The following is a 12,326-nucleotide window of genomic DNA, read 5'->3' as shown; positions in this document are numbered from 1 at the left end:
GCTTGGAAGCATGGAGATTGAACATAGCGCGAGAAATGACGAATCATTTTAAGGAAGTAACCGCGATAATCTTACTAGTCCAGGCCCTTCATCCGGATGCTTAGCATTATACAGTAGTGTGTTCCCATTTTTCCATTCCATGTTTTGCCATCTGATCGTCACCTCGAACTTTTGCGCTCTCTTTTGGTTTTTGGGTCACGTCAAAGGACGAATCCTGTGACGAATAGGCTGCTTTTCTGCGTTTTCTTTTTAAATCTCAACCCTTCTTCCCTTTCTGTCCGTGTTTCATGGTGCAGAAATATAAAAAATTCTAGTTAGCAAGTGTAGTGCATCTGTGGAAACGTATTTCTAGACACTCCGATTACCACATTCTTCGAAATGCATTAGTTCAGAGTGTACATTTAGCCATTACGTGCTTCATTGCCTTTGATTGTGATGTGCATTTGTTCTCACCACACATTTGGGGGAAAGATACAGAAAAGACACCGAATAGGCGACAATGCAGTGTGCTCTTGTGCTAATAACCCCGTACTACATAAGACGGAGCATAATAATACCAAAAGGAAGTCCCAAACTGTTGCCACGTGTTTGTTTGATTCAAAACTGTTTCCGAACAAAAAGAAGTATAGAAAGGTATATCCGAATATATTCTGTAAATGACTTATTTATTTAATCATTTGAAAACAATCCACTTTTGCTATCGTTTGATCGTTCGGTAAGAAACGTTCTGAATCGAACGAACCTAAAGTCTTGCTTTATCTTTGTGTGCACCAGCGATACGATTATATCTGGACTATCTAAATGAAGCGAAATTAAAAAAAGAAATAAAATGCATATACTGACTCATGCTGGTTTAGCAACGTGGGGCAACGAACACGGAACAGGAATTGATTCAACCCGGCATCCCCTTAAATACCACTATCTTATGCTCGTGCACTATCGGATAGCACCCGCACGATACTACCGACTCCTCCCTTGGCAAACACCTTCTCATGCCATGTGAGCAGGTGGCCACTGGAGCCTTCGGATGGAATTTCGAACCCACGGTAGATGTACTTCATCAGTACGTCGCACAATTCCGGATCGTCCAGCGATTCGATAGCGGCATCGATTTGGGATGATTTAATCGACAACAGTACCCGCAGCGTGAGGTTTAGTGCGTTGTCCTTCACCTGTTGGTTCTTGCACATCAGCGGCGCATTCTGGAGGACGGTCTTCAGGGCGTCCGTGTTGCGACCCGTGCTAAGCCGGAAGAGATAACGGCTGGAAGTTAAGGAAAATAGTGACGACGAAATAGAACGTTCGGAGAGAGGTCAACCATTAGATGGTATTTGAAAAGGATATTGATTCAAAAGCGAGTTGATTTCCGCCTCGTCCGGTACGATCATTCCACTGGATGCCTGGTCTGCGTCATCTTCCTTGAAGTTGTCCTCGTTGTACTGGTCAACATCGATCTTTCGGAACGCGGAACTGGACGTGTTTTTCGCCATATTGTTGCGTGTACCTGGCAGTCGGTAGGGCAGGATGCTAATTAGAACACCAGGGATAGTAAATCAGCATCAATTAAATGGTAAAATCTTAGGAAACGATAAGAAAACGGAAGATTATTTACACACCCAAAATTATTGACTCACAAGACAGAAATGTTACCAGCTTTGACAGACCAAAACATTTACCATACGGCCAAGGTTAGCAGAACAAGCTTCGTACACCTTGGTCGAAATTTAAAATTATGGTTTAAATAGCCAATTTATTATTACAATTTTAGCTCCAAGGTCGATTACAACAATAGATCCGTTTAAATGAAGAGACTTTTGAAGACAGCCAATTTTGTACATACAAATTGTTTTTCGTTCTTTGTAGTGTTTGAGAGAATTTATTGCCTGGGAAAGATGAATCGAAACCCCCAGAAAAAGTCGGAATTTAATACTGAAATAGCAATGGATTAATAACTTTATAGTTCTAAAGTAGTAAGCAATCGTTGCAAATTTTGCAGATTAACTCACGCAACAGTAGCCCCTAAGTATTAACAACCTGCAGCATCGACATTGGGAACATGTTTACGAGCTATCTGGTTTCCACCAATATTTAAAAAAGTAGCTATGGATAAATTCATCATACTACACATTTTCCATCCAGGTATACAGCAAGATCACACTGTATTATTTACCCCTGCAGCTAGTTCTACAGAATTGGAATTGGAGAAAATGTTCGCAGTTCACTTTCCCTTGTCACACTTTTCCAATCTGGTTATACTGCAGAATCGTAATGCAATATTTCCCCAGCAACTAGAGCGTATTTTGTGTTTAGAAAAGATGAAAAATGAAGGGATAATGCAAGCAATAAATGTATCATCATTGAGCGATGTCTCTTGTTTTCCATAGAATTTTCCAAGATTTGTTCACGGAACATGAACCCGTGTGATTGATATCCTGTAACATTACAGTGGGGAAAATGTTCACGGGCTTCTTTTCCCCTTTTACATTTTTCCCATCCAGTAATGCTTCATGATGTTTGGGTTTGGGGTTCACCGGCTACATTTATATTTTTCTATTTTGCTATGCTGCAGCTTCACAATGATTCCCTTCATCCTCCCCTTAAGCCTCGTATTAAGTGAATCAGAGTATAATTTCTAGTTTTTAATAATTGGAAATATCAATTGATGTTTTAAGCAACCAGCGTAACCTCCTTTTGGTCAGTGATTTTCCAACGTTTAGGCACGCAACATAAACCTCTGTGATCAATATCCTGCAACATTGGGGGAAATGTTCATGGTCTTCATTGCCCTTGTTACACTTTTCCCATCCAGTTATGCTGCACGATGTTGTGGAAAATGTTCACCGGCCACATTTTCCCTGTTACACTTTTCCCATCCAGTGTTGCTACACGATGTTTGGGAAAATGTTCATGGACTACATTTTCCTTGTTACACTTTTACATTTGACTTTACAACAGCTTCACAATGAAGGGATTAGGCCCTTCAGCCCCACTCAAAGTGAATCAGAGTATAATTTCTAGTTTTTTATAATTGGAAATATCAATTGTTGTTTTAAGCGACTAGTGTAACCTCCTTTTGGTCAGTGATTTTCCAACGTTCAGGCACGCAACATAAGCCCCTGTGATTAGTATCTTGCAACATTGGGAAAAATGTTCACGGGCTTCATTTCCCATTTACATTTTTTCTCATCAAGCCTCAGTTTAAGTGAATCAGAGTATAATTTCTATATTTTAATAATTGGAAATATCAATTGATGTTTTAAGCGACTAGCGTAACCTTCTTTTGGTCAGTGATTTTCCAATGTTTAGGCACGCAACACAGGCCCGTGTGATTGATATCCTGCAACATTGGAGAAAATGTTCTTGGGCTTCATTTCCCCTGTTACACTTTTCCCATCTGGTTATCCTGCTCGATATTGGGGAAAATATTCACTGGCTACATTTTCCCTGTTACTTTTTTTACATTCGGTTGTGTTGCAAGGTGCAGGGGAAAATGTTCTTGGGCTACATTTCCCTTGTGGCAGTTTCTCGTTTCGATTATGTTACAGGATCACAATGAAGTAATTAACCCTGCAAGCTGAGTATAATTTATATTGTTTAAGGGTTGGAAATATCAATAGATGCTTTAAGCAACCAATCTTGCTCGTATCGGCCTACGTTGTATTTGGTTTTCCATTGAAATATAAAGTTTATCCTCACAACATGAATCCTGCAATATCGACATTGGGGAAATTGTTCAGGAGACACGTTTTCCCCATGATAACCACCTCGATTTCCTCTTGAGGGGAAGATGTATTTCCCCTTTCAGGATGTTTCCCCTTTGAAATGAATAGTTCATTTTCTCTCCTCTTAATGAATTTTTATAGCTAAAATAAATGGTGAAAACAGTTTAAGAAATACGGTGAAATATTTCCATCACGATATATCCTATTTTATTTTAAAAAAATACCCGTCGTCAGGAGGTCGTGAGTATTTCATGCATAGGTTCATCTGTTAGTTGCGTTTTTTAACAATGCTTACATGTTGATAAACCACACAAGTAAGTACAAATCCGTTCAAATCCGTAAGGTTCGTTTACTAATTTCTGCTTTATTTAGTTCTCTTTTTCGCGATTTAAAAGGACCCTTTCAGTGTGATAAGATTAACGCTGATACTTCCGCTGACGATTAACCGGAGTTAGAGCCCTAGCCAAAATGGATAGTAATAAACATCCCTTTTCCGTCCCCTTTGGTGATGGCAATTAAAATCTTTTATTAGAACAACCCGCACATGTCAACGGACCGCACGGATCTGCGATGGGAATGTTCTGGACAGACACTTCCCATTTCGTGGTCTTCTAATCTTCATCGGTTTCAGGGGGGAGTGGGCCATTAGCACGAGAGTTCCGGTAGAGATGCACTCTCGTTACCCCACCTCAATCCGTCATATAGAATAAAGCTCAACCAAGGAGGAAGAGAGGCAGGAAAATGATTATAAATACGGCTCCTTTCAGGCTCTAAAAAGGTGGCCCTCGCCTGTGGTCCATAAAATGTAGACATCGTGTGATTCGGTGCTGTACTCCTCACCATTTTGCCTAGCAAGTTCATCATCATCCGTTTTGCAATGGTGAAAGGTGTGGACAGGGATTTTCATCGTGCTCTGGGCACGCATTTCGAGAGAAATATTCATTCCACGCCAATCTATTCTCTTTCTAGGCAATTTTTTTTCCATTGGCAGATCATGGGACAATTTCTCAGCTACGCTTGTTTTTCATTTCATGTCGCATGCTAGCAACGAATTCGCTTTTGAAATAACAAAGCGTGAAAATTGTCCTCTTGGATACTTTAAAGATAGATGGATTTCATCTTTCCAAAAAAGTCCTAAACAAACGGCTACTCATCTTTTCACCTGAGATTTTCCTTCGTCTAGGTTTACTTTTGATTTCCTTTTTGATACTTCAGCCGTTTGTTTATGCACTTAAACCATTTTCATTCCTCCCTCGTCGTTCGGCCTCGCTTTTACGCCATCCGAAAAGTGTTGGGCCCGCCCCGTTTTTATCAGTCATCGGAAACGATCCAAAAGGACTGCGCGTAATTGTAATTAAGCGGTGCCGCACAGAATTAGGAAATGGTAATTGGTGTGCCTCAAATTGGTCACCGTTAAATATGGCCCTTTTCGCGTGGGACGTCGCACTCCGAATCGGGCGGATCAGGTTTAGCTTGGCAAACACCGGAACACAGCGGTGGAGGACAGAAAGAAGAAAGGATAAACGATAGACACCCCCTCCCCTTTTCTCTCAAGAGAATACTTTTTAGAATCTTGCGAAGTTTTCCTAAGACCTTGCGCAATATGAAAAAGAGGATTAAATAACAAGGTTTAACAATATATTTTTACATAATTTTTTTCGCAAAAATCATGGATATATGGATTATTTGTGTTTTGGTTTTATTTTATAAAATCGAAAATGTGAAAGTTTTGCGAGTTTGGCTCGTGCTTATTGGGAAAATATTTCACAAATTAGAGCGAACGGGAATATTTGAAAGCAATGCAAGTGAGCAAATTACTTTTCAGAAAAATCAAAGTTTTCAATAAACGCATTTCATGGTGAAAAAATGAATTGAAACTGGAACAGTAATATGTATGGCATCGTTTCCAAACAAATGATGCCAAAAATTAAAGAATGCGCCCCCTAATCTTAAATACTGTACCTCAACAGGATGTAGGAAAAATAATATTTAAAGTGAAAAATTAAAAATACATTCCTTACTGAAACATGCGGCAGGAGCCTGCCGGCCCTGTAAATGTAGTTACGTTTTCTGCATTTCGATTCCGATTTGATTGAATTTATGCACTGAAAACGAATCAAAACGGATTGAAAGAAGAAAAAGTAAAATAAACCCAAAAAAAGCCTCACATACAGAATGTAGGCGAACGTTTGGTCCGAAAAGTGTGGAGCACGCACTTCAAAGTGATACGCGAGTGCATCAGGCACTCTGTATGTGGCGGGAGGGTTTATCAGAGTGGAGTGCATTTGGCACGAGGGTTGCAACAAACAAACACACACACACACACACACGCAGTGCAGGGATGGTTCAATCTGGGCTAGGACTGTATGGAGCTCCCTTCCGCTGGAACGGGGAAAAAGGAGGCTGACGGAGCGGCCAAAACTGTATAGGCCTTTAAATCACACATCAAAGTTCATCGTCTGTGCGAGGGCTACGTGGAAATTGGAAACAGAAAGACCTATTCCACGATGCAGTCTGGTTGATAGAGGAGAGCAGGAAAAAGAAAGAGAGAGGAGGGATGGAGGAAAACATTTACACACACATACACACACACAACTAGACCCTAGCGAGTCTAGACCGACAGGAAAACTTTCCCGCTATGCAAATAACGAAATACCATTAAAGCAATGTTCCATTTGATTGAACCTTTCCTGGAGTGATGAAGGGCGATTAGAACATTTCATCACCAATCCATGCCGCAGTACGCACTCTAAAAGTATTTACACACACATACACACCTACACACACACACACATATATGGCCCAGAGTACTAGTGTCGCGGCATGAAATCGACTAACAACCCGGAGGTCTATAAAAATGCTGAAACCAGCGCAAGTGAAACGGAAATAACTGAAACAAGCAACACAAACACTGGAAAATGAAAAAAGCTCACTTTTTTAACAAAAACAAAATAAATTGCACCGGAAAACAAAAATCAATCATCATCGGAAAAAGCCAAACCGAGAAGGGGGGCATTAGGTATTGACAGACTTTCCCACCGGCCGCCGGGTCGTTTGCCGGTTGGAGTATGGAGAAGGAGGAGGAAAAAGGGGACGAAACCGAAACGGATCAAAAACCAATAAAAAATAAGGACTCGAAGCAAACGTGGTGACTCGCGCAGATGATAATGACCACAAAAAAAAAGAAAATTCTCCGAACTGGCCATTGTGGACCGTTGGGACGCAATCGGAACTTTCTAATAGAGAATTTATCGAGAACAGTGTTAATAGTAACAGTAATGACGCGAATGAAATGGTAAGGACGAAAAAATAGTTAAGAGCAGGGATGACCAACCTTCCGAAAACCTACGATTTCCCGTATTGCTTCAGCTGAAATGAAATAATTAGGAATTCACTGTAGGGTTGGAAAATGAATGAAAGCAATTTAAGTATCTGTTGGAGAACATAATATATAAAGTATAATTTTGTTCCACTTAAGGCAAGGTAATGTTTTTCTACCACTGGTTGTGGATACAAATCGCACAATTTAAAATAAATTTAATAACAAAGTATTTTCATTTCATTCGCGATTTTGTCAACAGCATCATAAAATAATTAACACTAGAATCCAAATTGGGGTCATTTTGACCCCAACGCAGTTTTCGATTTTAATATCTCGAAAACGACTGAATATTTTTTCATAAAAAAATAAGGCTTTTCTTAAAATCCAGAGCTATATCTAAAACATAAATTTCAGATTTTTCTGTTTGACCAGTTCCGAAAACCAACTTGACTATACCTAGAATGCTTTTTAGGGGTCATTTTGACCCCTACTTGTAAAACGCTATAACTTCACTATTTTTGAAAAATTTTCAAATCCGTAAACTGTTACTTTTTAGTATATTTGTTGACTATCTTTTGACGTTTTTGGTTTTTCGATGCATTTCTTCATAATTCCGCTAGCTCGGTGTATAGCAAAAACGGTCGAAATTGCGTTTTTTTCAGCTTTTATTCATTCAAAACCTCTAATGTAAATCTAGAAAAAAAGTGTGCGCTAAAAAGTTAGTATGTTGAGCAACATTTAAAAAATAAATTAATATTTTTGCCATTACAAATTACTCCAGAAATTGACCTCAAAGATTAAAAATAACGCCAATTCCCATAGTAACGCATCGCGCATAACGCTTCGAAACGCTCGCGCACGGAATAACGGAACAAAGCGCAGAACGGAAACTACCTATGGAAAATGTTAAAATCCACAACTTCAAGATCAATTTGTGGCGTTGTTTGTTAATTTAAAAATATGAAATTGTTTTTCAAAGGTGGCCAAATATATCAACATCATAGCGCACACTTTTTTTCTGAATTTACATGACACATTTTGAAAGAATAAAAGTTGAAAAGGATTTTAATTCGACTCATACCGATCTTTTTTGCTATACACCGAGCTAGCGCAATGATGAAGGGGTACATCAAAAAATTAAAAACGCCAAAAGATAGTCAATAAATATACTAAAACTTAACAGTTTACGGATTTGGAAAATCTTCAAAAATAGTGAAGTTATAGCGTTTTCAAAATAGGGGTCAAAATGACCCCTAAAAAGCATTCGGGCAAGTTTCCAAAGCAATGTATTCTAGTGTTAACCGGAACTCAGTTTGATGAAGTATGTCATAAGAGCGTTTTTAAATGTGACTAAGGTTAATTTTAACGTTTTTCTTTGCTTAACGGATAGCGTTTCCTAGTGAATGGAAGCTCGTAGTCTGAAAGTCGGTGTTTGAATTATGAATGAATTAATGGCGCAAAATGGCCCCTCAGCGAAATGGTGCACAGTGTCCCCCATTGTTTTATCGTTTCGGCACAGACTCACACGGGGGAGGAGTGAAAAACCAAACACCCCAGTCGGAAAACCATTCGGAAAGGCTTAGTTAGCGATGGCTGGGAAGGGAAAATTTATACACACCCCGTAGCAGCGCTCGGATCGCTCGATTAGGCTGGTCGCGTTGGCGGTGTAACAATATCGATCCCGATAAATTATGACCCACCGTGAAGACAGTGGAGAAGGCGTTTGACTCAGTACACTACGGTGGGCGCTTAGGATGGTCGTAAGGGAGGGGTATTGCTAGCGGGAGACCTCTATGAAGCGTGTTCGTTCTGATCTTTAGATCTTTGGAGGATATCACTATAAATATCAACGACCATTATCGCCTCGCTGCTGTGAGCAATGGGCGGAACGGGAAGTGGATAATCGCTAACAAGGTGACATTTCACGGAAAAGCACATTACGGAAGCTTTTCTTAGTGGAAGTACGTGTCTTTCTTTTAATTGGATATATTGAATTGTAAAGAAAATTGTGCTTTATGGTGCAGCTGCTGTTATTAATCAGCAAGAATGCAATGTAAGCTGATAAGGTAGAGATTAAGTACAAGGCTCTATCATCTAGAGTTCGTTGTTTATTTAGACATTTATAAAAGTTATTTCCGGGTTTTGTTATTGGAAATCATATTTGCCATTTTTCTATCTAAAGTATTAATTTAGGATTCTAAAACTATTGAACAAAATCAACCATTACTAAAAATGTATGGGTAAGGTATTAATTTATAAACATAGATATTTTGATGGTACAATAACAGATTTTTGCTAAAAAGTACGTGAGAAGAATTCCGTTGGAAAATAGTTTATTTATTTAATGCTACACTTGGGTCGTAGCGGCGACCAACGTGATCTGTAACAGTTTAAGTTTTTTACATGCTGAATTACCACTTGTAAAAGAAAACCACTCAACAAAACCATTATATCTTTTCTATTATAATTAGTTTTTCTCATAATTTAAAATGTTTATAATTTTGTTGTTATTCCTTTTAATTTTGGTTCATTTTCAATTCAATCGAAAATCGATCGTTATGTTGTTTCTTTTTTCTTTTAATATCTCAACCAACTTCCCATATAAACATACTTATGCCCTTGGTACTTATTTCCTTGAAAATCCCACGTAATAACCCTTCATTACGTTTGCCACAAATAAATTCCGTATCATGCCACAATTTGCTTCAGTTACATCTGTTTACCCTTGTTGACGACGGGCCGTTGGTGTTGGGCTTCGGTTTGATCTGATTTTCTTTCATTAATTTTGCGTTTCCTTTCCCTTTTCCTCCCTACCTCTTTCGTTCATTTCCCTGGCCGGGGCGGAGATGCCGGGGCGATTCGAATCGGTTCAGTGAAACAGATTACTCAATATCCACCAACAAACCCGCAATGATCTTCTCCCTCGGGGTGCACGGCGGATGAAGATCAACCACTGCGATCACCTCTTCTTCGTCAAAGGGGTTGAGGAAAACAGCACCCCGCAAAAACATTGACTGCTGGTGTGTGTGTGTGTTGTGTGCGACGAATCGAGACGAAACGTGTGGCTAAGCGGAAGAGATGGTGAAGCTGTCTGTTTTCATGTTATTTGGACTTCGGCTTCGGAGTGAAGTCTTTAGCCGAATCACCAACCGAATGACCAATAGATGGAGGTGAACATTAGAGGCACAATGCGGACGCTGGAAAGAAAGTGAACAACGAAGCAGCTATAACGCATTGGAAAGATCGAGAGGAAAAACCCCCAATGGAAATGATCGGTGTGCGTACAGCGAGCGGTTTACCGAGAGCCAACGGTGCATGTAAGGCATTAAGCAATGCGCCCAATAATATCTGATGGTTGTATCATACACCGACGAGGAGATGGCTCTTACACACTTTCTACCCTCTCACTCTCTTTCTATGCGTTTCTTTCACTTTCAATCATGTTTTCAGTTGTTTGTCGAAAATGAAGGTGAATATCTGGGTCACCTGCTTGCCACCTGTACAGCATACAGAGGGAAATTAGAGGACCATGAAGAATCAATCGAGATGTTGCTTATGTGACTACATAATTGTCATCAGTACAAGGAAATACCTGTGTGTCGTATCATTGACATTTCGTTTTTTATTAATTTCTCATATGCGATGTACTAAACAGGCGTCCTAGTAGCTGTATCTTAGTAAGCGTTTTTTTTTTGTGTTGAAGCACGGCTGTATTGAAGACTAGAGCAAATTGCTGGTATTCGGTTGTTTCCTTAGCAACATGAAGGGTTCTTGGATGCCGCCAGTACTCCATACAAAACAAAAGTATTCTGTGAGAAGAGAACCTTGCGATTATGAGATGATCTGATGAGATGACCCCTACAATGGAAGTGAAATATTTAACTAGTGATGCTTAGGTGAAGGTTCTTCTGGCCTCTAGTTTTTCTCTAGTGAGCCGACGATTCTTTATCGGCAGCCTTTTCGCCCTCCTTGGCCTGCTCGGTGGGCTCGGCGTCCGACTTTGCGTCGCTGTCCACCTTACGTTCGATCTTCTGCGACTCCTCGCCGTACTGGTGATCGTGCTCGGCCACGTGGATAGGCTCGGAAATGAAGTCGGTAGACTTCACACCGACCGGCCGAATGTCGTGGTGGACCGTGTGCTCCTGTTCGTGGCTGTGGAGCTCGTGGCTCTGGAGTTCGTGACTTTCATGGCTATGTTCGTGACTGTGCTCGTGGCTGTGCTCGTGCTCCTGACTTTCCGGGACCTTCTCGACCAGCACCGGTTTCTCCACGTACACCGGATAGGGCTTCTCGATCTCCACCCGATGGATGACCGGCACGTGCACCTTCTTCTCGACCTCGTACGGCACCGGGCGGTCGACGTGCTTCACCACCTCCTTCTCGATGTACACCGGGTAGGGTTTCGGGATGTGCACCGGGTACGGCTTGGGTACCTCAACCTCCACCTTGTGGTAGACCGGAACCTTCACCTTCACCGGGTACGGGACGGGCCGATCGATGTGCACCTTCTTCTCCACGTAAACCGGGACCTTCTTCTCGACCTCGACGCGGTACGGAACCTTCACCGGGTACGGCACCGGACGGTCAATGTGCACCGGTACGTGCTTCTCCACGTACACCGGGACCTTCTTCTCCACCTCGACCGCGTACGGCACCGGGCGATCGATGTGCACCGGGACCTTCTTCTCGATGACGACCTGCTTCTCCACGTTCACCGGGTACGGCACCGGCACCTTCTTCGTGATGATCGTGTGCTTCTCCTCCTTCCAGTTGTACGCACTGTAGGGGCTGTGGTGGTGGACCTGCTCCTTCTGATACAGCGGTGCATACTGGTTCTGGTGGAACTCGGGCACGTGGAAGGATTTGGCCTGGGGTGCGTACAGCTCGCTCGAGCCTAGATCGAACCCGAACGATGGCTTGAAGCCTCCCTGCAGCTCCGGTTCCTTCGCGTAACCGTAACCGTAGTCGCGCAGACCACGCTTACCGTGGTTCTTGTCGTCCGACTTGACGGTTTCCTTCTTCTCCAGACTGGCACCGGCTGCCAGCGCCACCGCCAAACTCAACACAATGAACGTCTGAAGGGATTTGAGGGAAGAAAAACAAGAACATATCAAATTACTTTAGCACACACCAAACAGACACAAAGTTCGTTCTGACTCTGAGATATTCGTTAGGGCTTAACCACCCAGGAATTCGCAGCAAACTCAGATAAATACAGTCCTTCAGCCACATCCACCCACTTGCACAATACACTCGGTATCAAGATAAGCACGCACCTTCAT

At 41.5% G+C, this 12,326-nt stretch overlaps 2 protein-coding genes across 2 annotated transcripts; both read right to left on the bottom strand.

Moving 5' to 3' along the window:
* Positions 1–648: 648 nt before the first annotated feature.
* LOC131294185 (actin-related protein 2/3 complex subunit 5-C) lies at positions 649–1,525 on the bottom strand. Its single transcript, XM_058322230.1, has 2 exons — positions 1,345–1,525; positions 649–1,239 (listed from the first exon to the last, which is right to left on the bottom strand). The coding sequence occupies exons 1-2, from the start codon at positions 1,488–1,490 to the stop codon at positions 924–926; spliced, it is 462 nt and encodes a 153-aa protein (XP_058178213.1). The 5' UTR covers positions 1,491–1,525; the 3' UTR covers positions 649–923.
* A 9,445-nt stretch (positions 1,526–10,970) lies between these two features.
* On the bottom strand, positions 10,971–12,326 carry LOC131293375 (titin-like). Its single transcript, XM_058321453.1, has 4 exons — positions 12,321–12,326; positions 11,682–12,119; positions 11,418–11,603; positions 10,971–11,369 (listed from the first exon to the last, which is right to left on the bottom strand). The coding sequence occupies exons 1-4, from the start codon at positions 12,324–12,326 to the stop codon at positions 10,971–10,973; spliced, it is 1,029 nt and encodes a 342-aa protein (XP_058177436.1).

This window comes from Anopheles ziemanni, chromosome 2 (assembly GCF_943734765.1).
Source record: "Anopheles ziemanni chromosome 2, idAnoZiCoDA_A2_x.2, whole genome shotgun sequence".
Classification (NCBI taxonomy): Eukaryota; Metazoa; Arthropoda; class Insecta; order Diptera; family Culicidae; genus Anopheles; species Anopheles ziemanni.
Note: the sequence above shows the minus strand (reverse complement) of the source record. Positions and strands in the feature narration are given on the sequence as shown.

What these genes read in the sequence shown, in the direction of transcription:
- LOC131293375 (XM_058321453.1), bottom strand. An exon ending in CGGTGCCGTACGCGGTCGAG is followed by an intron (nt 11,604 to 11,681) that starts GTGGAGAAGAAG and finishes TACCCGGTGAAG; the next exon opens with GTTCCGTACCGCGTCGAGGT. An exon ending in CGGTGTACATCGAGAAGGAG is followed by an intron (nt 11,370 to 11,417) that starts GTGGTGAAGCAC and finishes GTCGAGAAGAAG; the next exon opens with GTGCACGTGCCGGTCATCCA.
- LOC131294185 (XM_058322230.1), bottom strand. Translation starts at nt 1,490, where the DNA reads ATGGCGAAAAACACGTCCAGTTCCGCGTTCCGAAAGATCGATGTTGAC. An exon ending in ATCAACTCGCTTTTGAATCA is followed by an intron (nt 1,240 to 1,344) that starts ATATCCTTTTCA and finishes CCGGCTTAGCAC; the next exon opens with GGGTCGCAACACGGACGCCC.